The sequence below is a fragment of the Balaenoptera borealis genome (assembly GCF_965194805.1).
Source record: "Balaenoptera borealis genome assembly, chromosome: 2".
Taxonomy (NCBI): Eukaryota; Metazoa; Chordata; class Mammalia; order Artiodactyla; family Balaenopteridae; genus Balaenoptera; species Balaenoptera borealis.
Window position 1 is genome coordinate 164,694,022 of NC_138867.1, and position 22,050 is coordinate 164,716,071.

The following is a 22,050-nucleotide window of genomic DNA, read 5'->3' on the forward strand; positions in this document are numbered from 1 at the left end:
ATATGTAAGTGTGCACACTCAACACCCCCCCGCCCCACACACACAATCTCACTTGCAGTCTCCATGAAATTGCGCAAGCATCTGTTATCTCCACTCTGCTGCCTCCACATTTTCCTGTTGTTGGTGGGTTTTGTTTGTCTCCCCTCAGAGCAAGTCCCTTTTGGAAAATTCCTAAGGAACTGGGCTTCAGAGTCAGGCTCGGGGCTGGATGTGGCCTTTGCCACTTCCCAGCAATGTGACCTAGGGCAGGTAACTCTGCCTCTCTGGCCTCCATTCTCTCATCCATAAATTGGGGCTAATAAGGAATCCTTGAGGACAGTTTCAAGTGAAATGAATGGAGGCAAGTGCTGGATGCCTGGGAGATACTGGGCACTGGGGAAATGGCTCTGTCCCTGTCCTGAGGGTGGAGCCCATGAGCTGTGTGTGCTCACACACGCACTCACAGTCAGGAATTCGGTCTGACACAGGGCTGGCATCTTCCATTGTCGCTTCTGGGCTTGTGCCTGGAATGCATTTAAAGTGACCCCTGCAGATGAGAACATTGGTCTCTGAGCAGAAAATCAAGCTCAGAAAACCAGGTGTGTGGCTTGGCACCCGGGAAGGAGGAATAAACCTCTTCACAAGCCAGATGGTGGACCTGGTTTGGGCATCTAAAAATGGATATCAGGTGCTGGTAGCTGGCAAGGGGTTGGCAAACTCAAATTCCTCAGAGGTCAGGCAGTTCATGAAAATGAGTGAAGTGGATGGGAGGAACACACTAGGGAGGGAAAGGGACTGTCGCCAACTGGAATCAAATGAAAAATATTTAAACCTTGTGCTAGAAAATTAAACATCTCTACAGGCCAAATTCAACCTAAGGGCCACGAGTTTGCAATCCCTGCAGACTGTGGGTTGTAAATAATGTCTTAATTCAGCCAGAAAGGATCTGGCCATCCTGGAACCCGCACGTTGAACCAGAGAATTGGAGTCCACCGGTTTGTTCTCCCTACACACACGTCTGCCATAAGCCTCCTACTTCCAGAAGTAAAGGCTCGTACACTGCAGGCCAAGGTGACCCGAGTGGATCCCGGTCTCCCCCAGCGTTCAAGGCCTTCTCGAGCCAGGCACCACCCCCCGCCCCGAACAACTCAGGGAAGGAGGGGGCGCTAAACACCTGGCGGTTGACTGAATACAGCAAGCTCCTTCCAGCCCTTGGGGCTGGAGGGGCGAAGCAAGGTTTGAGTCGGAAAGGAGGTCGGACCTGGCAGAGAAGGGGCTGGGTCTTCCTCAGGCAAGAATGGGGGTTATTGCGGCAAAGCAGAGCCAGGCTTCCGCATGGGTGAGCCAAGTTAGCCCGCGGCTGCGGCAAAAGAGAGCAAGAGCACTGCATCGTCGGGGGCGGGGCCTATCACTGGTTGGGGCGGGGGGAGCTTCTGTGCCAATCAGAGCAGTGCCTTCGCCTTGATGGAGGCGGGGCCTCCGCTCAGCGAGGCGGCATCTCCGCCCCCCTACTTCCCTGCACCGCGGCGGTGCTGGGGGCCCTCTAGTGCCAATACTCATCCACTCAAGGCGCCAGGTCGGCTTCCCAGATTTCTGCAGACCCTTGCTCACCTCAGCCGAGGTCGCAAACTTTCGGACTCCTTTCCGGGAAGGGTGGAGCACTGGTTGCCCGAACTCTGCTTTTTTCCGTGGCAACTGCCCATTTTCCCTCCCCTGGGATGAGTTTTTCTTCGGTGAGCAGGTGTGCGCAGGGGTATGTGCGTGTCAGCGTTCTCGCGGGGAGAGGTTTGAGTGAAGCAGCTTCTTCCAGTGACCAGGCTGCTGTTTTCCCAGAGCTTCATCACGGCGCATGTGCAACTCTGAGTGCGCGCGCGGGTCTGCACGTGTCGGCCAGCGTGCGTGCACGCTGGTCCGCGCGTGCGTGACCATCGAGGCGCCTGCGCTGCATGCGCCTTGAGCCTGTCGGCCGTGCGCCTTGGCTGCACCGGGCTTCCCTCCGCCCAGCACGCCCAGTAGGCGCTTTACGGTCCAATAGGTGGCGCCCGAGGCCGCCTTACCGCCTCCCAGGCCGCAGCGTGGCCCAGCCTGGGGGCAACCCTCCATCCAGGTCGTCCCCCGGGGGTACGAGGCGGGTAGTAGCTGAGGCCAGATGTGGTCAGTCCTGTACCTGGGCTGAGTGTGCCGGGCCCCAAAGAGGGGCGTGGGGCAGGCTGGGACGTGGAAGCCTGTCGGTCGTCCCCATCCGGCGCCCAGCCCAGCCCAGCCCAGCCCTGCCCGTGCGGCGCCTGCTACAGACAGATTGGCTTTATTCATGGACACCCGGGGGGCGACCGGGCCCGCCCGCCCGGGACACGCTCACACGGGGGTGGGGTACTCTCCATGCCACAATCACGACACACGACGCCCGCGCTCGGACCGGGCCGGCTGGGGGAGGGGCATGGCACAGCCTGGCTCCTGGTTTTGGTTAAAAAAAAAAGGTTCTTGGGGTCGATGTGGGAATGCGGTGGGGGGGGGGGTTCTGGGGCTCCCCGGGGCCCCTCAGAGAGCCTCTGTCGGGGGTGGAGGGGAGCCGTTGCTTTCCGATTCGTTTAAAAACACATCGAACATGCTACATTCGCGCAGACACTGGATGGGATGGGATGGGGTGGGGAGGGGGCAACATAGGTGGGGCGAGGCTACCAGCCATGGCCGCAGCCCCGGCCCTGTCCACGCCCCGGGGTTGGACGCGGGCAGGTGGGACAGACAGATAGACTCTAACACAGGCTCCGAGGGGGCACCTCGGAGCGAAGGAAGATCTCATGTTTTAAGGGGAAGGGGTAGAAGGACAACCCTGGCTCTTGGGGGGCGGGGCACGGGACAGGGAAGGGATTGTGCTGCTGGTGGGGGGCCGTCCTGGGCCCTTACGCCTCTGGCTCATACTCCCGATACTCCTCCTGCATCAGAGGGATGGGGGTGGAGTGGAGAAGAGCAAAAGAGGAAGGGGTTGGAGACCAAGTGGCCAGGCCCGGCCCAGAGACCCCTCCCCCTCAAGGAGGAACAGTGCATGTCCCTCTCCCTGGGCAGAAGAGAAACCTGGAAGTTGGGGACATCTGGGATGTTCTGGGCAGGGGTGCCTGGCACCCAGTGCTAGGCCCCATCTGTCCTCCCTCCCTGCTGCCACCTCTGGTGTCTGGGTTCTAGAAGAGGGGGGCTTGAAGCTCCCAGGCCCAACCTTATCCTGCCAGGAACCTCCCATCCCAGCTGGGGATGCCCAAAGCCCCACCCAGCCTTGACACCCCTCACCTGGGGCGGTTCCTCATAACTCTCCCCTTCTGGCTCCATCAGGGGCTCAATCAGCGGCTCCTCTGCAGCTTCCTGGGCCACTTCCTCTGGCTGCAGGCAGAGAAGAGACAGTGCCCATGGGGCCAGCTGGGGATGCCCCTCAAATTCCTACCTTGGGAAGCTTTTGGCTGATTGGGGGAAGGCTAGGCTTTGTTGGCAATGCAACCAGAATTTTTAATTAAATTGTTTATTTGGAGTGCCTTGGAAGTGGGATGGAGGAGTGAAATTCCTCCAATTATGGCTTGAAGCTGGGGGTGGCGAGGGGGAGAGGGCTCTCCATACCCCTCTCCCCAGCACGTGGCAGCCTCCTGCGCTTCCATCATATGGACTGGGTGGGATGGGGAGCTAGATGGCACACTCAGTCACCCATTTATCCCTACCCTCTTTGTGTCAGCTCTGTGAGGGGGTGCGTATCAGGTCCCCAGAGATAACCCTGGAGGCTCCTCTGGGCTGGAAGGAGATGGAGACTCAGGGACAGGGCTGAGCAGGGGCTCTGAGCCATTCCCCTGCCACTTTCCACCCATCCCTCCCCCAGGGCCCTGTGTGGCCTGGTTTCTTCAGCTGTTGCTATTTTAAGATAAGCTGGAAGCGACAGCTCATGGTGTTGCTTGGATGTGTGAGCTAAGACTCTCCCCTCCCCACTGCATCTGCTGTCCAGACCGGTGCAGACCAGCAGGCACGCAAATAGGGGGCTGCCAGACACATGGCCAGTCCCCTGTGGGCGAGCACATGTATGTGCACAAACACGGGACTGAGCTGGCTGCACACGTGGGCACTCACAGTAACCTGAGGTCCAGGCACGGCTGTACAAGGCCACATGTGGGGGAACCTGTAGGCAAGGGGCACACCACCTCCCCCACTTCCATATGTAACCACTGTCCCTCCCTACTGGACAGAGGTGAGAATTTTGGGACCCTGGAGGGCTGGCACCTCTACACTCTAGTTGCTCCGGCTCCATCCAGGCAGCTTCAGCTCCTTCACATTACCTGTCATGGGCCCTGTGGGCACATGAGTTTACACTCTGGCCTGGCTCACTTTCCCCAGTTACAAGTGGGTCCATCAAGGCCCAGGAGGTGGGGAAATGTTAGTTTGCCCAAAGTCACCCAGCTATGACAAGAACCCAGGAAAGAAACAGACTATTAAGAATCCCAGCTCTGCACATTATTGGGAAACAACTCAAATGTCCAACAACAGTAGAATGGATGTGTGCTCTGTCGTCCTATCACACAGTGGTTACTGCACCTCAAGGATGGGGAACCACAGTGCACACCACAGCATGGTTGACTCTCACGCTTACTGATGAATGAAAGAAGCCAGGTACAGAAGAGCATGTGCTCTAGGATAACATTTATGTGAAGCTGAAAAACACCCAACTTATTTGTGGTGATAGAAGTCAGGAAGCAATTAGCTGTGCGGGGGGAGACAGGGCCAGGACAAAGGTGAGGAGAGTCAGGTGCCTGGGGTGCAAATGAGACACTGGAATAAGCATCCTCCCTTAAATTTTGTGCCCCAGATACCTCACTTCTCTCACCCTAGTCTTGGCCCTGGGAGTAGGGACTGGGAGGAGGTGTAAGGGAGGCTTCTAAGGGGCTGATGTTCTGTGTCTTGATCTGGGAGTTGGTTACTTGGGGAGAGTTGAATTTGTGAAAATTTCATGGAGCTGCATGCTTTCTGCATGAATGCTGTACTTCTATAAAAAGTTCACTTAAAAACCATCCTAGCCTGGCCATTCACTACCTCTTTGCCATTAGGTAAGTCGTTTTACCTCTGATCTCAGCTGCCTCGGGTGGGAAATGGGATGGTGTCTCTGCTTTGTATGCATATGGGGAGGCTTCCATGATAACGTATGTGAGCAGACTGGAGGTAGAGACAGAAACTTGCGCCCCCGGCTTGCATGGGTTCTCCATGGGCCCAGTGGCCCCAAAGGCCTGGCTTTGGATTGTAAGTCTATGATCTTGAACTCCCTTGAGAGAGGAGGCTTGAAGTGTCAACAAGTGCTGGTAAAAGGAAGGCAGCCTGAGAGAAATGGTTCTGTGCAAGGCCCTCACCAAGCCTTGAGCTGAGAGCTCAGGCCCAGACCTGCCTTCTCTGCACCCCAGCTGTCAGCGCTGGGCCTGGCCCCATGTTGGCACCAAGGGACTACAGTGACATGAACCTGAGCTTATTATCCTCCCAACCACCTTCTCAGGGGGGCAGTCAGGATTTGTGATCTTGGGCAAGACATTTTACCTCGCTGAGCCTCAGTTCCTTCATCTGTAAAATGGGCTAATTGTGATGCCTTCTTTACAGGGATGTTGTGAAGATTCAATGAGTGACTCCATGTACAATGTCTAGAACAGTGCCTACCCACACAAGAGATCAGTGAATGGGAGCAATCACTGGAGACATAAGGATAAGAAATGGAAAGTCACACAGCTGATAAAATGCAGAGACAGGACTTGAACCAGAACTTCCGAGTCAGGTCCCAGCTTTCAGACAGGGGAAGGAACCAACTGTGCAAAATGTCTAGAGTGGAGGGTGCTGTGGGGTCTCCTCAGCATGGATACCCTCATGCTGAATGCACACTGATCTCCTGATCATGCTGAAGGAAGCCCCACCCCCACAGAGGCAGAGTCTGCACTTACACGTGGACAACACGGAGCACCCCATGGGAGGCGTGTCTGTACAGACATCATAGAGACCCACAGAGTGCACTGTCCTAGCACACCTATGGTGACACAAGACCTTGGGGGCACACACAGGCTGACCATGTGATCGTGGGGCCATCATCTCTTACTGAGCACTCACTATGCCATCCAGGCTTTTCACATCAGTAGTTCTCAAAGTGTGATCCCTGGACCTTCAGCATCAATATCACCCAGGTACTTGTTAAACATGCAAATTCTTGAGCCCCACAGACCTGCTGAATCAGAAATTCTAGGGATGGGACCAACAGTCTGTATTTTAACCTGGTCTCCTAGTGATCTAATGCACACTTAAGTTTTTGAGAACCTCTGAGCTACATTATCTCTAATCTACCTAAAAGTCCTTTTGTGCTCATCTCCCGTCTTAGAGGCAAAGAATCAGGCTCAGAGACATGATGGGACCTGCGCAGGGTCACACAGGATGTAGTGGAGTTGGGATTCAGATCCAGCTCTGTGGGGCTCCAGAGCTCACAGCTCTCACCCTACAGCATGTCCTAATGAGGTATCTGACTTCATGCACACGTGGGTAGCCGCCACCAGTTGCCTGGGGTAACATGTCTGCACAAATGTGTGACACACAGTTCACCCCTCCCCATGGCCCACTTCTGCTCATACCTGCCTCAGGGCCTTTGCACGTGCTCTTCCTACTGCCTGAAATATACTTTCCACATGGCTTGCCTCATCCCTTGGGTGTCAGCTCTAAGGTCATCTCCTCGGAGAAGCCTTCCCAACTAAAGTAGCCTCCTCACCCCTTGACTGTCTGTCCCCTCACCCTTGTCTTTTCGTCATAGCACATACCCCTGTCTGAAACCATCTTGCTTACTGGTTAGCTTTTTACTGTATCTTCTCCCACTACAGTGTCAGCTCCATGAATGTAAGAACCTATTCTGTCGTAACCCCTAGAACAATCCCTCTCTGGCATGAATACTTGTTGACTGAAAAGACATGAGTGAACAATCAGTGACATATGTGGATGAGGCCAAAAGTGGTCCAAATGACACTCACAATCAGGATACATGTATCCAGCCAGATCTGGGTCACAGTCACGGGGAGTGCCATGCCCGTACACAGCTTCATGCAGACTCATTCTGAGCTGCGTCTAGCAGGGCCCTGCAGAACGTGAGGCAAGGTGGCTTGTGCCCCAGGCTAGCTGGGGGAACAGGGAGCCTGGTGGCAGGTTTATGGGTGTGCCTGGCACGTGTGTGTGTGTGTGTGTGTGTGTTGGAAGGATAGCTCACCTTCAGATCGGTGGGAAATTCCTCCTTCTTCACCAGGCCTGTGGCTGCTGCGATATTCCCAGCCCCAGAGAACACGGCTCCTCCCAGATGAGATGCCTGCTCCTTGGTTTTCTCAGCCACTGCGTCAGGGAGAGGGTTGGGGGCCAGGGTGAAGCAGGCATAGATGCCACCCTCCTCCATAGTGTCCCAGGGCCTGCCTTCCCATGGAGCACACCCCCAGGAAGCCTTGGGGGTGCCCTCTTCCACCACCCCTCCCCCCCCAGTCTCTGGGTGCCAGCCAGATCCCAGGCCAGGGTGAGGACACAGGGCTGAGCAGGGCTGGGCTGGTACCTGAGGCCACTCCTTGTACAACCCCCTCTCGGGTCTTGCTTCCTATGGGGACAAAAAGGAGCACACGTAAGGGCTCTGAGCCAAGGGAACAGACTCCAGCAAGTACAGTGGTTACAGAGTGGGCAGAGGGACCCAGTCAGCAGTGGGCATCCTGGCCCTTCACTGCCTCCTTGGGTTCCCAAATCCCACAAGTGCCCCCCATGCCTACATCCTCAGGACTTCCAGTTCTCCCCACTCTCTGTCCCCTGCCACCCCCACCTGATATGATACCCACACCTCTGGTGGATGTTGCCTGAGCGCCAGCACTGGGAAAGCACTCTACCTGCGCCGGTTCATTTAATCCTCTGTCCAGGATGGGAGCAGATGGGGGTGGAACTGGGGGCAGGGCAAAAAGGCTCTGTATTTGGAAAGGTGCCCCTGATGCATAACTGCCCACATCCTACCCGAGGACACTCACATCCCAACATTCCCCGCTCCATTTCTTCTAAAGACTCTCTTCTAACTAGAGTGCAAATCCCTCCTTCTGGCCGAAGTTGGGAGAGTCTTAGATGCAGAATGGGTGTATAAGGGTGATGTGAATATGGTGCCTGACACCCATGGCATTGGCTGGGTCTTTCCAGGAGGGTAGCGACTGGGAAAGGCAAGAGACCCTAACCTGAGGTGGTGGGGGGTGGATGCCCTCAGGGGAGTGGGCTGTCTCCCATCCTGAGGATTTGGCAACCCAGACAACAACTGACAGAGCCAGAAATGGGTGTCTGGGCCAGCTGAGGCCGGCAGAAGGAGGGTGCAAGAAGACAGGATTCTCAGGGCTAAGGCCAGCTAGACCCAGAGACTGGCAGGGGTCGGGGGTTGTGCATGCACATCCATTTATTCCTCCCACAAATGCTTGTTGGCACCTGCTCTGATTCAGGTTCCAGAACAATGGCTCACTGTCAGATGGGGGAAAGAGAAGAGCAGAGTTGGTGTCCTGGACCTCAAGTAGTGGGGAGAGGACTTCCAGCCTTCAGGGGGTATGTGATGGGGGAGGGGGCACTGCCTGGGTCTTGACAAATGGGGAGCAGGTGGATATGCAGAAAGGAGACTGAGGAGGGTGTCCCAGGCACAGGGGACCATGTGGGCAAGGCATAGAGAGGTGTGTTTTCAGGGCCTGCATGGAGCACATCGATGGGGTCTGTGTGCTCGAAGCAATGGAAACTGAGGCAGGACCACAAAGCACGTTGAATGCTAGGCTACAGGGAGCTGAGGCTTTGATGAGTAAGAACTGGGGGCCATCAGGAGTTCCTGGTCAGGGGGAGGAGCAGGAGGTGCCCATCTAAGGGGAAAGGGAGGGGCCGAGTCTGTTAGCAAGGAGCAGTGTCAGGGGTGCCAGGAGTCCACAGGAGTGAAAGGGCTGAGGGAGAAGGGAGGAGGGAAGAGGGAGGCCAGAGCTGGGGTCCAGCAGGTGTGGGCTCAGGCCTTCTCCTAGTCTCCATCACCTCTGCCCTAGCTCCAACCACCCTCATCTGGCGACTATGTTACCCCCCAGTGGGTCTCCCTGCAATTTGTTCTGTCCCCAGAAGCCTGAGGGACCTTTCCATACTGAAGTCAGATCCTGTCAGTCCCTGGGTTACAGTCTGTCATGGCAATTATAATAATGCTTTGCCCGGGCCTGCAGGGGCCCCTCATGAACTGGCTCTTGCCCACCTTTCTGATCTCATTTCCTACCACTGCTTTCTGCCCTCTGCTCTCGAACCCAGTGTCCTTCAGCCCATTCCAGGCCTTTGCACCTGCTTTTCTGCACCGCCTTCCCACCCTCCTTATTCTTCGGGCTCAGCTCAGATGCTACCCTCTTTGTTTACCCTACCAAAGTGGCCCTCCACCCCAGCCACTGGATGTCAAATCCCACTACTGGAATACTTGGCATCACTATCAGGAGAGCCGGCACCTACCAGCACATAGTAGGTGGTCAATAAGTATTCAAATTATCACAACTTCAAGTCTGCCACAACCCTGGGCAAGTTAACCAGCCCTCTACAGCCTGAATAGGAGATAATTCTACAGACCGCACAAAAGTTAAGCCCTGAATCAGCAGACAGAATTCAATCAGTTTCTTGCCTCCCTTTATGCAAATGATCCTGCAGGCTCCCTCTTTTTTCCCACTTAGGGTGAGACATTTTAACCACTTGGCCTTTCTCCTGATGACAGCTGGCAGCTGCAAGGAGGGTGCATCCAGAAGAGAGATGCCAGTGGTGGAACCACTGGGAGGAGGGAGACCCAGAGAGAGATTCAGAGGTGGAAGTAGCTGGAGAGGAGGGCTGGGAGGGAGCCCCAACAATACAGGGGGGAGCACAGCAAGGGGAGGGGGCATTTTGGAGTCCATAAAGCTTGACTCAAACTCCAGCTTCGGGTTTTATCAGCTGTGACCTTGACCAAGATAGTTAAACCTCTGGGAAGCCCCAGTTTCCCTGGTCTGTGGATGGGCAGGGAGCATTAAATGAGGTAATAGATGTTATGGATGTATTTCACAGGGTACTTGGCAGAGAGTAAGGGCTCAGCACCAGGTAACTATTAATAATGGGAAGAATAAGGAAAAGAAGGCTGTCTCCTTTGATCCCCGCACTGGTCCCTGGACTTTCAGCTGAACCCCACCCTCACCAACCTTTCCACCATTCCCCCTCCGGTCGGTCTCATCACTGGCCCAGGTTCCATCGCTGGCTATGACTTCAGTGACCCCTGCTGACCCGGCCCCATCTGCTGACTCATATTCTCCTGCCCAGACCCCCCACTCCCTCCTTCTAAGGACCTCAGCTCCACTCCATCGGAGGACACCAAAACCCCTGCACCCTGGAAGCCCCGCCCCTCGCCCACCGACGTAGAGGACACCCTCCTTGGTCTTCTCCGCGGCCTCGGTGACCCCCTGCTTGGTTTTCTCCGCGGCGGCCACGACGCCCTCCTTGGCCATGGACAGGCCCTTCATGAACACGTCCATCCTGGCGGCCTGAGGAGAGCGAACACACGGGCACGGATGTGCTGGCCCCGCGTTCTCACGCCAGCCCTTCCGGAGGGACGCTGGTGTCCCCTCCCCTCCCTCCTGAGACCGAAGGCGCCCTTCCGGGCCCGGAACCCCCTCCCGCCTTACCCCCTCCCCAGCGCTAGGCCACAGGGCCGCAGCGAGTCCTAGCGTCCTTGAAACCGGGGACGCAGGAGAGGCCACCGCCTCGGTTATCCGGGGCTCTGCAACCTGCAGCCCCGCGGAACCGGAGTGCTGGGCAAGGCGCGAAGCCCCGGGGCCTGTCTGTACACACACGACAGAGTCACACGGCCATGCACACAAACATACTCCATGGACACGCTCACGTGCACAGAGGACATGCAGGCGTTCAAACGCGCCCGGACACTGACACACGCGGGGCACACGGCCGCGGACGCACGTCCACACGGCCACCCAGGCAGTTGCAGACACCGAGCAACAGAGACACATATCCCGGGGCGCACACTGACACGCACCCACCGGCGTCCTCTTTCAGTTCTCCAGCCCCTTCCCCATCCCATCCAGTTCCCTCTCCATTCCCAGCCATTTCCTCAGCCCGGGCGCCCGGAGCGCGGCCGCCTCACCTGGATGCGGGTTCCGGGCTGGGGATGGAGCTGCGGCTGCGGCTGCGGCTGCAGCAGCGGCAGGCGGATGCAGGGGCTCGGCTAGGACGGGCTGGTGTGGGCTCGGGGCCGATGGGGGATCGGGCAGTGGCCAGGCGCTCAGCTTGGTCTGCAGCAGGCGGGGCGCGAGCCCTGAGCTGGGGCGCAGTAGTGCCCTGGCCTTGGGTGCGTCGCCAGCCACCGCTCGCTCCTAGCGCCCTGCTCGCTCGCGCGCTTCTGCTCTGGCTGGGGCGCTGCGGCAGCTCTGAGCTCAGCGCCCCCACTGGCGGCCGCGCCACCCCTCAGCCTGACTGACAGGGGGCGGGGAGGGTGACATCTCCGCGGAGCCCGCTAGCCTCACGGGGCGGGCCCGGGACACGCCAATGGGGACCCCGGAGCGTCGTCAGACTCAAGTCCTGCCCCCAAGAGTCTAGTCTGGTGAGGGAGAAAATGCGGCGTGCTGAGAATAGGGACGTGCAGTTGGTTTTAGAGTTCAGACCTGTTTGGATCTCAGCTGTGGTTTTATTAACTGTGGGACCTTGGGCTACTCAGCTCTCCTTTCTGAATGTCAGTTTCCTCTTCTGTAAAATACGGATGGTTCATTCAATGAACGATTATTGAGCGCTTAGGTGCCAGGCAGGTTTGAGGCTGGAGACAGCGGAAAAGGAAAACAAGGTCCCTTGCTCTTCGGGAGTTTACAGTGGTGAGTTTCTGTGTGTGCAGAGATGGGTCACAGGACAGAAAATAAACGTCAACACTTAAACCAAACAAGGTTATTTCAGCTTCTGAGAAGTGTCATGAAGATGATGAAATGGAGATGAACCAGAGTTACTAGAGGAGGGGCACTTGAGACCAACTGGTCAGGGGAGGCCTTTGTGAGAAGGTGAATGGGAGCAGAGACCCCAGAGAGGCGCCAAGGCCAGGATGCTTGAGGGCAAGATCCATAGAGAGGGCACTGCAAGTGCAAAGGCCCTGAGGCAGGACTGTGCTTGGGAACAGATAAAAGACTGAAGAACCAGGAGGGAGGGAGAAGGAGGTGAACATGATCCTTTTTAGTGTGGTTATGGTCTGGATTGTCAAAATGGCCATAGAGTGCCAGGCACACATAGGTCCTTAGTTGGTATATGACAGAATTATGCCCAAAAAGCTGTGGGATCTCAGAGGAAGGGGACTCTGACAGCTCAAGGGAGTCAGGGAAGGCTGTACAGAGGAGGTGACATCAGAGCTGGGCCTTGTGGGATTTCATCTGGCAGACAAGGGAGGAAGGGAATATTAGGCTGTGGACATAGCATGGGCAAAGGCACTGTGGTTGGAAATGCAGGGTATGTGAGAGGGCAATCAGGAACCAGACTACGCAGGGCCTGGAAAAAAAATGTTCCCAGATTGCTGGTAGAGCTGCAAATTGTCACATGCTTTTTGGAAGGTGATTTGGAAACATTTACCAAAGACATAAATGCATGCTCCTTTGGAGCCAACAGTTCCTCTTCCAGGAATTCATCCCTTGGATCTCTACTCATACAAGCACACAAAGACATTTGTGCAAGGATGTTCACTGCAGCCTGGTTTATTGTAGCAAAAAATGGAAAATAATCTAAATGTCCCTCTGTAGAGGACTGGCTAGTTAATTTGTGTTTCATCCACTCAGTGCGACTCTGTACTGTCATTAGAAAGGATGGGCTAGACCCATGTGTACTGATATGGGAGTGTGACAAGACATGGTGTGAGGTGAGAGAAGCAAGGTGCCAAACTGTAATGTGTGGAGCTAGGCAATTTTTTAAAAAAATTATTTTATTGAAGTATAGTTGATTTACAATGTGTTAATTTCTATTGCACAGCAAAGTGATTCAGTTATACATATATATATATACATTCTTCTTCATATTCTTTTTCATTATGGTTTATCACAGGATATTGAATATAGTTCCCTGTGCTATACAGTGGTACCTTGTTGTTTATCCATTCTATATATAATAGTTTGCATCTGCTAATCCCAAACTCCCAATCCATCCCTCCCTCACCCCCTGCCCCCTTGGCAACCACAAGTCTGTTCTCTATGTCTGTGAGTCTGTTTCTTTTTCATAGATAAGTTCATTTGTGTTATATTTTAGATTCCACATGTAAGTGATATCATATGGTATTTGTCTTTCTCTTTCTGACTTTACTTCATATGATAATCTCCTGGTCCATCCATGTTGCTGCAAACAGAACTATTTCATTCTTTTTTATGGCTGAGTAATATTCCACTGTATACATGTACTACATCTTCTTTGTCCATTCAACTGTCATTGGACATTTAGGTTGTTTCCATGTCTTGGCTATTGTAAATAGTGCCACTATGAACATTGGGGTGCATGTATCTTTTCGAATTATAGTTTTCTCCCACTATATGCCTAGGAATGGGATTGTAGGATCATATGGCAACTCTATTTTTAGTTTTTTGAGGAACCTCCATACTGTTTTCCATAGTGGCTTCACCAACTTACATTCCCACTGACAGTGTAGGCGGGTTCCCTTTTCTTGTGGAGCTAGTCAATTTTGATACAAGGAAAATACATACACTCACACAGTTATATACAGACACCTTATATATAAATATAGACATCTGGATATACAAAGAACACACCTGCAAGGACTTCCAAAACACTGTTAACAGTAGTTGCCCCTGGCAAATGGGATTGAGAGAACTCAGGGAGAGAAGCTTGTACATTTCATCACCTTCCTTCTTGTGCTGTTTGATTACTTTACCTTGAATAGTATTTTACTTGTGTAATTTTAAAAGCTAGCATGGGGGACAGCATGGCCTCTCATCATTGAAACTGCCTCCTTCCTATGTCTGGAGGATCCCGCACCTTATGAGGCAGAGCCCATCTCCCCACTCCAGGAGCTGACGATGCTTTCCCAGCTTTCCTTGCCAGGACATGTGACCTCAGCCCCAGACTTGGAACCTGAACCTAGTGCCAGGAAGAAGCAGGGAAGGAGGAGAGTCTGCTCTGGTGAAGACAGGTGATGGTGATGGTGTGGCAGTTCCTGCCAGGGACCAGGGGCAGCACTACTTCTGGGAGCATCAAGCACCAACAGGGCAAGCTGTACTGTCTGTACTCAGCTGTAGCATCTGGGGAGTCTTCCTGGGACTGCTTGACAATGTGATTTGGCCATCATTCCAGGCTGCATGGTCTCCAAGGGGACTCTGGCGTTCCAGGAGAGTTTCTGAGCTGCCCACTATTGGATAATAAACTCCTTATTTGTTTAAATAAGCCAGAAGTGATGTTTGTGACTCTCGACTAAGATCCCCTGAATGTCAGATGAGGAAGGACCAAGCAGTAGGGAGGAGAGAGGAGGAAGAGAGAAAGAAGAACATACGAAGGGTGTCTGTACTCCCTATTTTAGGAATTGGGGAGTCACTGAAGGATTTTAAATACAAGAGAGACCTAAATGAGACTTGCATTTTATGGGGCCCAAATGGAGGTGGGTTGGAGGGGGACACTGCTAGAATCAGCAAGAGCAGTGAGGAGGCTGGGGCAGAATCCACTGGAGGAATGATGAAACCTGAACCAGGGAAGCCTCGATGAGGCTGGAACAGGACTGGAGGGGAGACATGAGCATCACTGAGGACATAACTTATTAGATGTTGGGGAAGAGGGAGCGAGACGAGTCCAGGAAGATTCCCAGGTTTCTGGCTTGGACAATGGGGTGAGTGATCTTGCTGCAAAATGAAATAGGCATTGAGGGGGTGGGGCAGTTTTGGGGGGTGATGGTGTGTTTGTCTGGGGCACACTGAATGTGCAGTGCCTGATAGACTAGCTGGACGAGGAGTCCAGCTGAGAGTTGGATATCTGAGCCCAGAGCTCAGGAAGTCACTCCAGGCTGGCTTCAGGTATCGATTTGGGCCCTGGTATAGTGGGAAATCTTTAATACATGGCTTTCCAAGCAGGGAAGCACCTTGATTTGTAGAGTTTGCCCATATCCGTGGTGTAAATTCTCCTGCTGTGGTTGATTTCAAGCTGTCACTGTGATGTCTCTGAGCATTTCCACCATTCAGATAAAATAGATAAAAAATAATCTTGGGCTTCCCTGGTGGCACAGTGGTTGAGAATCTGTCTGCCGATGCAGGGGACACGGGTTCGAGCCCTGGTCTGGGAAGATCCCACATGCCGCGGAGCGGCTAGGCCCGTGAGCCACAGCTACTGAGCCTGCGCGTCTGGAGCCTGTGCTCTGCAACGAGAGGCCACGATAGTGAGAGGCCCGCGCACCGCGATGAAGAGTGGCCCCCGCTTGCCGCAACTGGAGAAGGCCCTTGCACAGAAACGGAGACCCAACACAAGCCAAAAATAAAATAAATAAATAAATAATTAATTAAAAAAAAAAAAATCTTAAAAGCATAGATAGTAAAATAACTAGGAAGTTATGTTTTGAGTGTTTATTAACTTTGTTTTAAACATATTTATATAACCATAAATTTATATAACTTAATTTTTAATAATGGCCTTAACACCTGGCTCACAAAATTCCTGAAACTTTGTTCTCAGGAGCTGGTCCAAGCCAGCCCAGTACACCATTGGATTCGTAGTCATTTGCATAGAGGTGGTGGATGGAGGATGCAATAGCCCAGGGGAACAAAGAGAGTGAAAAGAATGGAGGGGCCAGAACAGAATCCTGATTTCCTGCAAACTTCCTGAGTTGCCAGGGGCAGCGGAGCCCGGGGAAAGGCTGAGAAGGAGCAGCACAGAGAGGAGGAGAAACTGGAGAGAGCGGTGACAGGGAAACCGAGGGATTAGAGGACAAAATGTTACAGGGAAGCCAAAGCAATGAGTAGTAAAGAATCCTCGGATGGTCAGCAAGCAGGCTGCGGGGGAGTTTAACAGCAGCAATAGGAGGTGCTGGGAGTCCACGAGGGAAGAGGTACCTAGGGAAAGCCTCCAGGAGAAAGTGACATTCAAGCTGGGTTTTGAAAGATGAGAAAGACCTTACAAGTGGTGGTGAGCTTTCCCAGCAGATGATCCAGCAGGTGGAAAAGTCCAGAGTGTAAAAGGAGCAGAAAACAGGTTGAAATCTGAATCAGGTGGGAAGTTCATTTGGCTGCTAATCAGAAGCTTAGGCAGGGCTTCCCTGGTGGCGCAGTGGTTAAGAATCCGCCTGCCAATGCGGGGGACACGGGTTCGAGCCCTGGTCCAGGAAGATCCCACATGCTGCGGAGTAACTAAGCCTGTGCAACACAACTACTGAGTCTGCACTCTAGAGCCCGTGAGCCACAACTACTGAGCCTGCATGCCACAACTATTGAAGCCCGCGTGCCTAGAGCACATGCTCTGCAACAAGAGAAGCCACCGCAATGAGAAGACCGCGCACAGCAGCGAAGAGTAGCCCCCGTTCGCATCAGCTAGAGAAAGACCGTGCAGCCAAAAATAAATAAATAAATTTATAAACAAAACAAAACAATCCTTATGTTAAAAAGAAAAACCAACCAGTTTCTTCAACAAATAAACTATAAGGAATAAAAAAAAAAGAGATGGAATCAGGGAGAAGACCTAGAGATTAAAAGAGATTTAAAAAAAAAAAAAAAAAAAAGCTTAGGCAAAGCAGGTGTTTATTCTTTCACTTAAAGAAGCCGTGCTCCTGCAGTAGGCAGTCCATAGTTGGTGTGATGACTTCACAGTCATCAGGGACCCAGAATCTTACCTTCCTGTTCTACCATTCTTAGTACCTGGATTCCACCTTCAAGGCCCCTTCAACGCCCAAGATGGCTGCTGCAGTTCCAGCCATCATGTCTATGTAGAAAGCAGGAGGAAGGGAAGTAGGGTAAAGAGAGTACCTGCCAGTTTTCTGTCTCTTTCTTAAGAAGTTTTCCCAGAAGCCAACAATTTCTGCCTACTTCTCATTGGCTACACCTAGCTGCAGGGAGGCTGGAAAACTCTGGTCATCTTGCTGGGCTTATGACTTCCTAGAATCAAAGTATGACAAGGGGAGAATGGTTACTGGTGAGCCACTAGCAGCTCTGTCCCCCCTCCCAAAGTTTTGCCCCCAACTTATTATTTTTAAAAACTTCAAACCTAGAGAAAAGTTGCAAACATAATACAATGAACAAAACCTTCAGAAAAGTTGCAATATTAGCACAATGAATACCCAGATATCCTCACCTAGATTCCCCAGTTGGTAACATTTGCTACATCTTTGTTTCTCTCTCTGCATATGTGCTGTCTCCAGAAGAAGGTGGCATGGTTACTGGGCCACTACTTTCTAGCACAATGGATTCTTTACCCCATGTCACATGGCCAGCCCACCTTTAGGGCATAGGATGGCGGAGCGCAGGCCCCTGGGTCTCTTTCTGGCCAGGCACTAAACCTGTGAGTTCTTGGGGTCCTCTCTTTGTTTCTGTTCTCTCTCCCCACTGGAAAATGGGCCGCTCCACTCCTCTCTTTTCTCTCCCCTTCTTACGAGTGTACCAAGGAGCACAGTTATTGAAGCTTCTGGAGAGGAAAGGCTGGGAGAGTGTGGAGAAGGGGTTGGGAGAAAATCCCAGCTGGAGCAGCAGGTGCTCTCTTAAGAGAATCCCAGGGATCCTAGCTTTGTCTGGGTTCTGCAAAAATCCAGAAGTGTCTTTATAACTCTGAGTGTGGTGCCTGACAGTGTGATTGAACATTTACCAACATTACTGCTGTCTGGGCCTCAGGATGGGGAGGAAGACAGGCAGGAGGGATTGGGGTGCTAAGAACAGAGGGAGGTGGGTGGGTGATATTGATTGAACACCTGTGTGCCAGGCACTACATCATTATGCCCTAAAATCAATCCCTTAAAGCAGGCACTTTCATTCCCACTTTACTGATGAAAGAACTGACACCCAGAGAGGGAAAGTCATGTAACTGGTCATTGGCCTCTATTCTTTTCAGTCGGATTTCCTGAGTGCCTACTGTGTTCCAGGTACTGTTCTAGGTACTGGATATTCAGCAGAAAACAAGATGCATGAAGTCCTTGCTCTTCTAGAACTTACTATTCTAGAAGGAGGCGGCAGACAATTAACAAATGAACTAGTGACCAAATAAAATGCCTTAGATTGTGTCCCTTTTGTCAAAATCAGTGACATTCACCTCGCTAAATCTAATGGTCAATTCTCCCTCGTGACTCTGACTTCTAGGTACTTGCTCTGAGCCAGGCCCTGCTCCAGGAACTGGAGAACAGAGTCGTGAGTAAAAGAGGCGCTGGGGACCTTATATTCTAGTACCAGAAAGCAGATGATGAGTAAAATAAATAAGTAAAATATAGGGTGCATCAGGAGGTGATAAGTGCTTGGAGGGAAAGCAAAGAAGAGAAAGAGCATGGGGGTGCTGGGGTGAGGCTGCGGGCTTGACCAGTTAAATGCAGTGGGCAGGGAAGGCCTGGCTTGAGGTAGGAATTGAGGGAGCAGCCAGTGTAAAGTCCTAAGGCAGGCGTGGGCCTGGCACATTTGAAGACCGGCAAGGTGGCCAGTGTGGTGGAGTGAGTGAGGGGTGGAGAGTAGTGGGGAGGGAAGGCTGAGAGCTGGTGGCACCTTACAGACCCTTGTAGTGTGAGCTCAGGAGTGATGTGATCTAACTTTCCTTTTTAAAGATTGCTGTGTAGGGAGTAGATTGTTCTTGGGCCAGGGTGGAAGCTGGGACCGGTTTGGATGCCATCGCCATAGTACAGGGAAGATGAGAGTCCGCTTGGGCTAGGGTGGTGGCAATGGAGATGGAGAGAAGCGGCTGGATCCTGGATATTTTGAAGGTAGAGCTGAAGATGGGTTACAAGAGAGGAGTCAGGACCAGTCCAGAATTTTTGGCTGAGCAGGTGGAAGGATGGAGAAGATTGTGGGAGGAGCAGGTCTGGGGACAGGGGAAAGTCAGGAATTCAGCTTTGGATGCAATAAGCCTGAGCCAGATGCACATTAGATACCCAGGTGGAGCTGTGAGCAGGCAGCTGGATGTGCTCTTTGGGATTTCAGATTGGGGCCACAGGTGTACTGTATTTGTGACATTCAATGCCCAAGACTGGGTGAGACCGTGAAACAGCAAGTGTTGACAGATCAACACTCTGTCAACACTTAGTCCTAGGGCCTTCCAAAGCAAAGAGGAGGAACCATCAATTTTGTTCACGTCTTTACCCCCCATTGCCTAAAACAGTGCCTGGCCCAAAGTAACTGCTAGGTCAGTATTTTTTGAATGAATGAATGAATGAGTGGTGCTAAGTGCTAAGAAGGAAATAAAATGGATGCTGAGTTAAAGAGTATATGGGGGACTTCCCTGGTGGCGCAGTGGTTAAGAATCCACCTGCCAATGCAGCGGACACGGGTTCGATCCCTGGTCCAGAAGATCCCACATGCCATGGAGCAACTAAGCCCATGCGCCACAACTACTAAGCCTGCGCTCTACAGCCCGCGAGTCACAACTACTGAAGCCCGCGTACCCTAAAGCCCGTGCGCAACTACTGAGCTCATGTGCCGCAACTACTGAAGCTTGCGTGCCTGGAACCCGTGCTCCGCAACAAGAGAAGCCACCACAATGAGAAGCCTGTGCGCCACAACAAAGAGTAGCCCCCGCTCGCCACAACTAGAGAAAGCCTGCACGCAGCAACGAAGACTCAATGCAGCCAAAAAAAAAAAAAAGAAGTACATAGGGGAGAGTGGTCTACTTTAGATAGAGTGGTGAGGGAAGGTCTCTTTGAGAAGGTGGCATGAGTCAAGCCCTGAAGGACAGGGAGAAGTCAGTCATATAAAGAGTTGGGGAGAAATGTCAAGTGCAAAGTCCCTGAGGCAGGAACGAGACTGGCCTCTTGGAGGATCAGCATTGTAAGCCTGGATCGTGCAGGAACTTGCAGTCCCAGAACCTAGACTGGATCACATCCTGGGTATCCTGGAGAGTTTTAAAGAGAGGAGTTAAGTGATCAGACTGATTGTTTAAATAATCCCTCTGAGCCAGGTGGAGGATGTTTTGTAGGGAGGCAGGAGTGGAAGCAAGGAGAGTGTTAGGAGAGAAAAGGCAGTGGCCCAGGCCAGAGATGGCGATGTTTGCTGAGGTGAAGGAGGGAGAGTAATGGGCAGATTCGAGATATTTTAGGAACAGAATGGCAGGATTGGGATTCAAGAACCCCCGCTTGTTCAACCCCACTGTGAAAATGTCCTCCACAGACAGACTTGGGAGGGCCTGGGGTAGGGACCAGAACCCCATAGGGCCGGGGAGGGTTTCCTCCTGGGGTCTCTTCATAGTCACCCAACCCCAGACTCCAGGGGCTGCCCCACGCTGGAAGACGTGGAAGATGGTGGGAAGGGGTGCTGTGGCTGCTATGATCATCCCATGCCAGGCTCTGGGCCAGGACTCTAAGGCAGCTAAAACCATGTCCAGCACTTGGAGAGGGTCCTTTCTCCCTTTTTCTCCATCAAATCTGGATTCCTGATCTCTCCCCAAGCCTGGCCCTCCTCCAATGCTTCTTCTGTCCAAAATTCTTCAACATTCCTCCCATTGAGAGGTGGGATTATGTCCCTGTTGTTGAATGTGGGCCCTGGGACTCAAAAAGAGTACACTGGACATAAAGCTGTACCAGGTTTCAGGCTGAGGCCTTAAGAAACTGGCAGCTTCTGCCTCTCATCTCTTGGGACATTGGTTATGAGAACCCAGCCACCATGCTGTGAGGAAGCCAAGTGGTCACATGGAGAGGCTACATAGAACTGTCCCAGCTGACACCCCAGTTGAGGTTCCATCTGTCAGCCAGCAAAGACCGCCCCACTGTGAGTGAGCAGATAGCCCCAGCCCCAGCCTGTAAGCCACTCCAATCGATAGGGCTTTGGAGTAGAGATGGGCCATTCCTATCTAGTGCTACCCAAATTGCAGATCTGTGAGCAAAATAAATGATTATTGTAGTTTTAGGCCACTGTGTTTGGGGTGGTTTGTTATGCAGCAACAGGTAGCTGGGACTTCATGCCCACCTCTCCAGAGCCTATCCACCACCAAGCACTACTGAGTCTTCCTTCTAAATACATGTTCTCTTCATCTTCCCTGCCACCCCTTTTGTGACCTGGACAGCTACGTCAGCATCCAAGTAGATCTCCTCCCACTTGCTCTTAATTGCACAGGGTCTGTTTCCTACACAGCAGCCAGAGAACTTGCTAGAAAGCCCATCTGATTACCTCCCCAGCCCCTCTGTACCCACTTGAAGCACCCAATGGCTCTCCACTCTCCTAAGATCAAGACTCACCATCCTTGCCCCCTTTAGGCGTCAGCCACAGTGGTGGTCTTTCTTCTCTTCCTCCAGTACCTCATGGGCCCTTTGCCCCAGAGACTCTGCACGTGCTGCTTTCACTCCCCGAGATGCCCTCCTCCACCTACCTAGTTAATGTCTTGCTCAAACGTCACCTCTTCTGTGAACTGCCTCTGAGTCGGTGGTTCTTGAAATGGGGTCTCTGACCAGCATCATCAGGGAACTTGTTAGAAATGCCAATTCTCAGGCCCAAGCCCTGTGCTAAGGCATCAGAAATTGGGAGGCAGGGCCCAGTGGTCCGTGTTTAACAAGCCCTGCAGGTGATTCTGATCCATGCTCTTGAGAAGTGTTGCTCTAAAGCCCAGGTCATGGATTTTGTCTTCTCCCATCTGTGAAATCCTTTCCTTCAGAAGTCTGCATTTATGATGACACAGGTCTTTGTGAGGTTACCTGATGCCTGGCTCCCCTGATAGACCAGAGCACAGGGGCCACTCATCTTCTGCTCCTCACGGCCTCCCAGGCCTAGGCCTGGCACACCCTGGGGCTCAGGGATGCGGGTTGAACAGATGTTAACCGTCAGCCTCCAGGTGGTCATGGGCTCCTCTGGCTGTGGGGGAGGGGAAGGGACTGGTCCCTTACAGAGCTGGGACCCTAAAAGTGGACAAGGGGAGGGTGAGAAACCT

General features: G+C 52.8%; 1 protein-coding gene across 1 annotated transcript; it reads right to left on the reverse strand.

Moving 5' to 3' along the window:
- Positions 1–2,268: 2,268 nt before the first annotated feature.
- Positions 2,269–11,468, reverse strand: SNCB (synuclein beta). The gene is made up of 6 exons (XM_082380558.1): positions 11,147–11,468; positions 10,400–10,529; positions 7,553–7,594; positions 7,223–7,341; positions 3,262–3,351; positions 2,269–2,912 (listed from the first exon to the last, which is right to left on the reverse strand). Exons 2-6 carry the CDS (start codon positions 10,518–10,520, stop codon positions 2,880–2,882), a joined length of 405 nt encoding a protein of 134 aa, XP_082236684.1. The 5' UTR covers positions 10,521–10,529; positions 11,147–11,468; the 3' UTR covers positions 2,269–2,879.
- Between the last annotated feature and the right edge of the window lie 10,582 nt (positions 11,469–22,050).

Excerpts from the sequence above, each read along its gene's own strand:
- SNCB (XM_082380558.1), bottom strand. The coding sequence starts at position 10,520 with ATGGACGTGTTCATGAAGGGCCTGTCCATGGCCAAGGAGGGCGTCGTG. Across the intron at positions 7,595-10,399 it reads GGAGGGTGTCCTCTACGTCG|GAAGCAAGACCCGAGAGGGG; the intron begins GTGGGCGAGGGG and ends TTGTCCCCATAG. Across the intron at positions 7,342-7,552 it reads TGTACAAGGAGTGGCCTCAG|TGGCTGAGAAAACCAAGGAG; the intron begins GTACCAGCCCAG and ends TCCCTGACGCAG.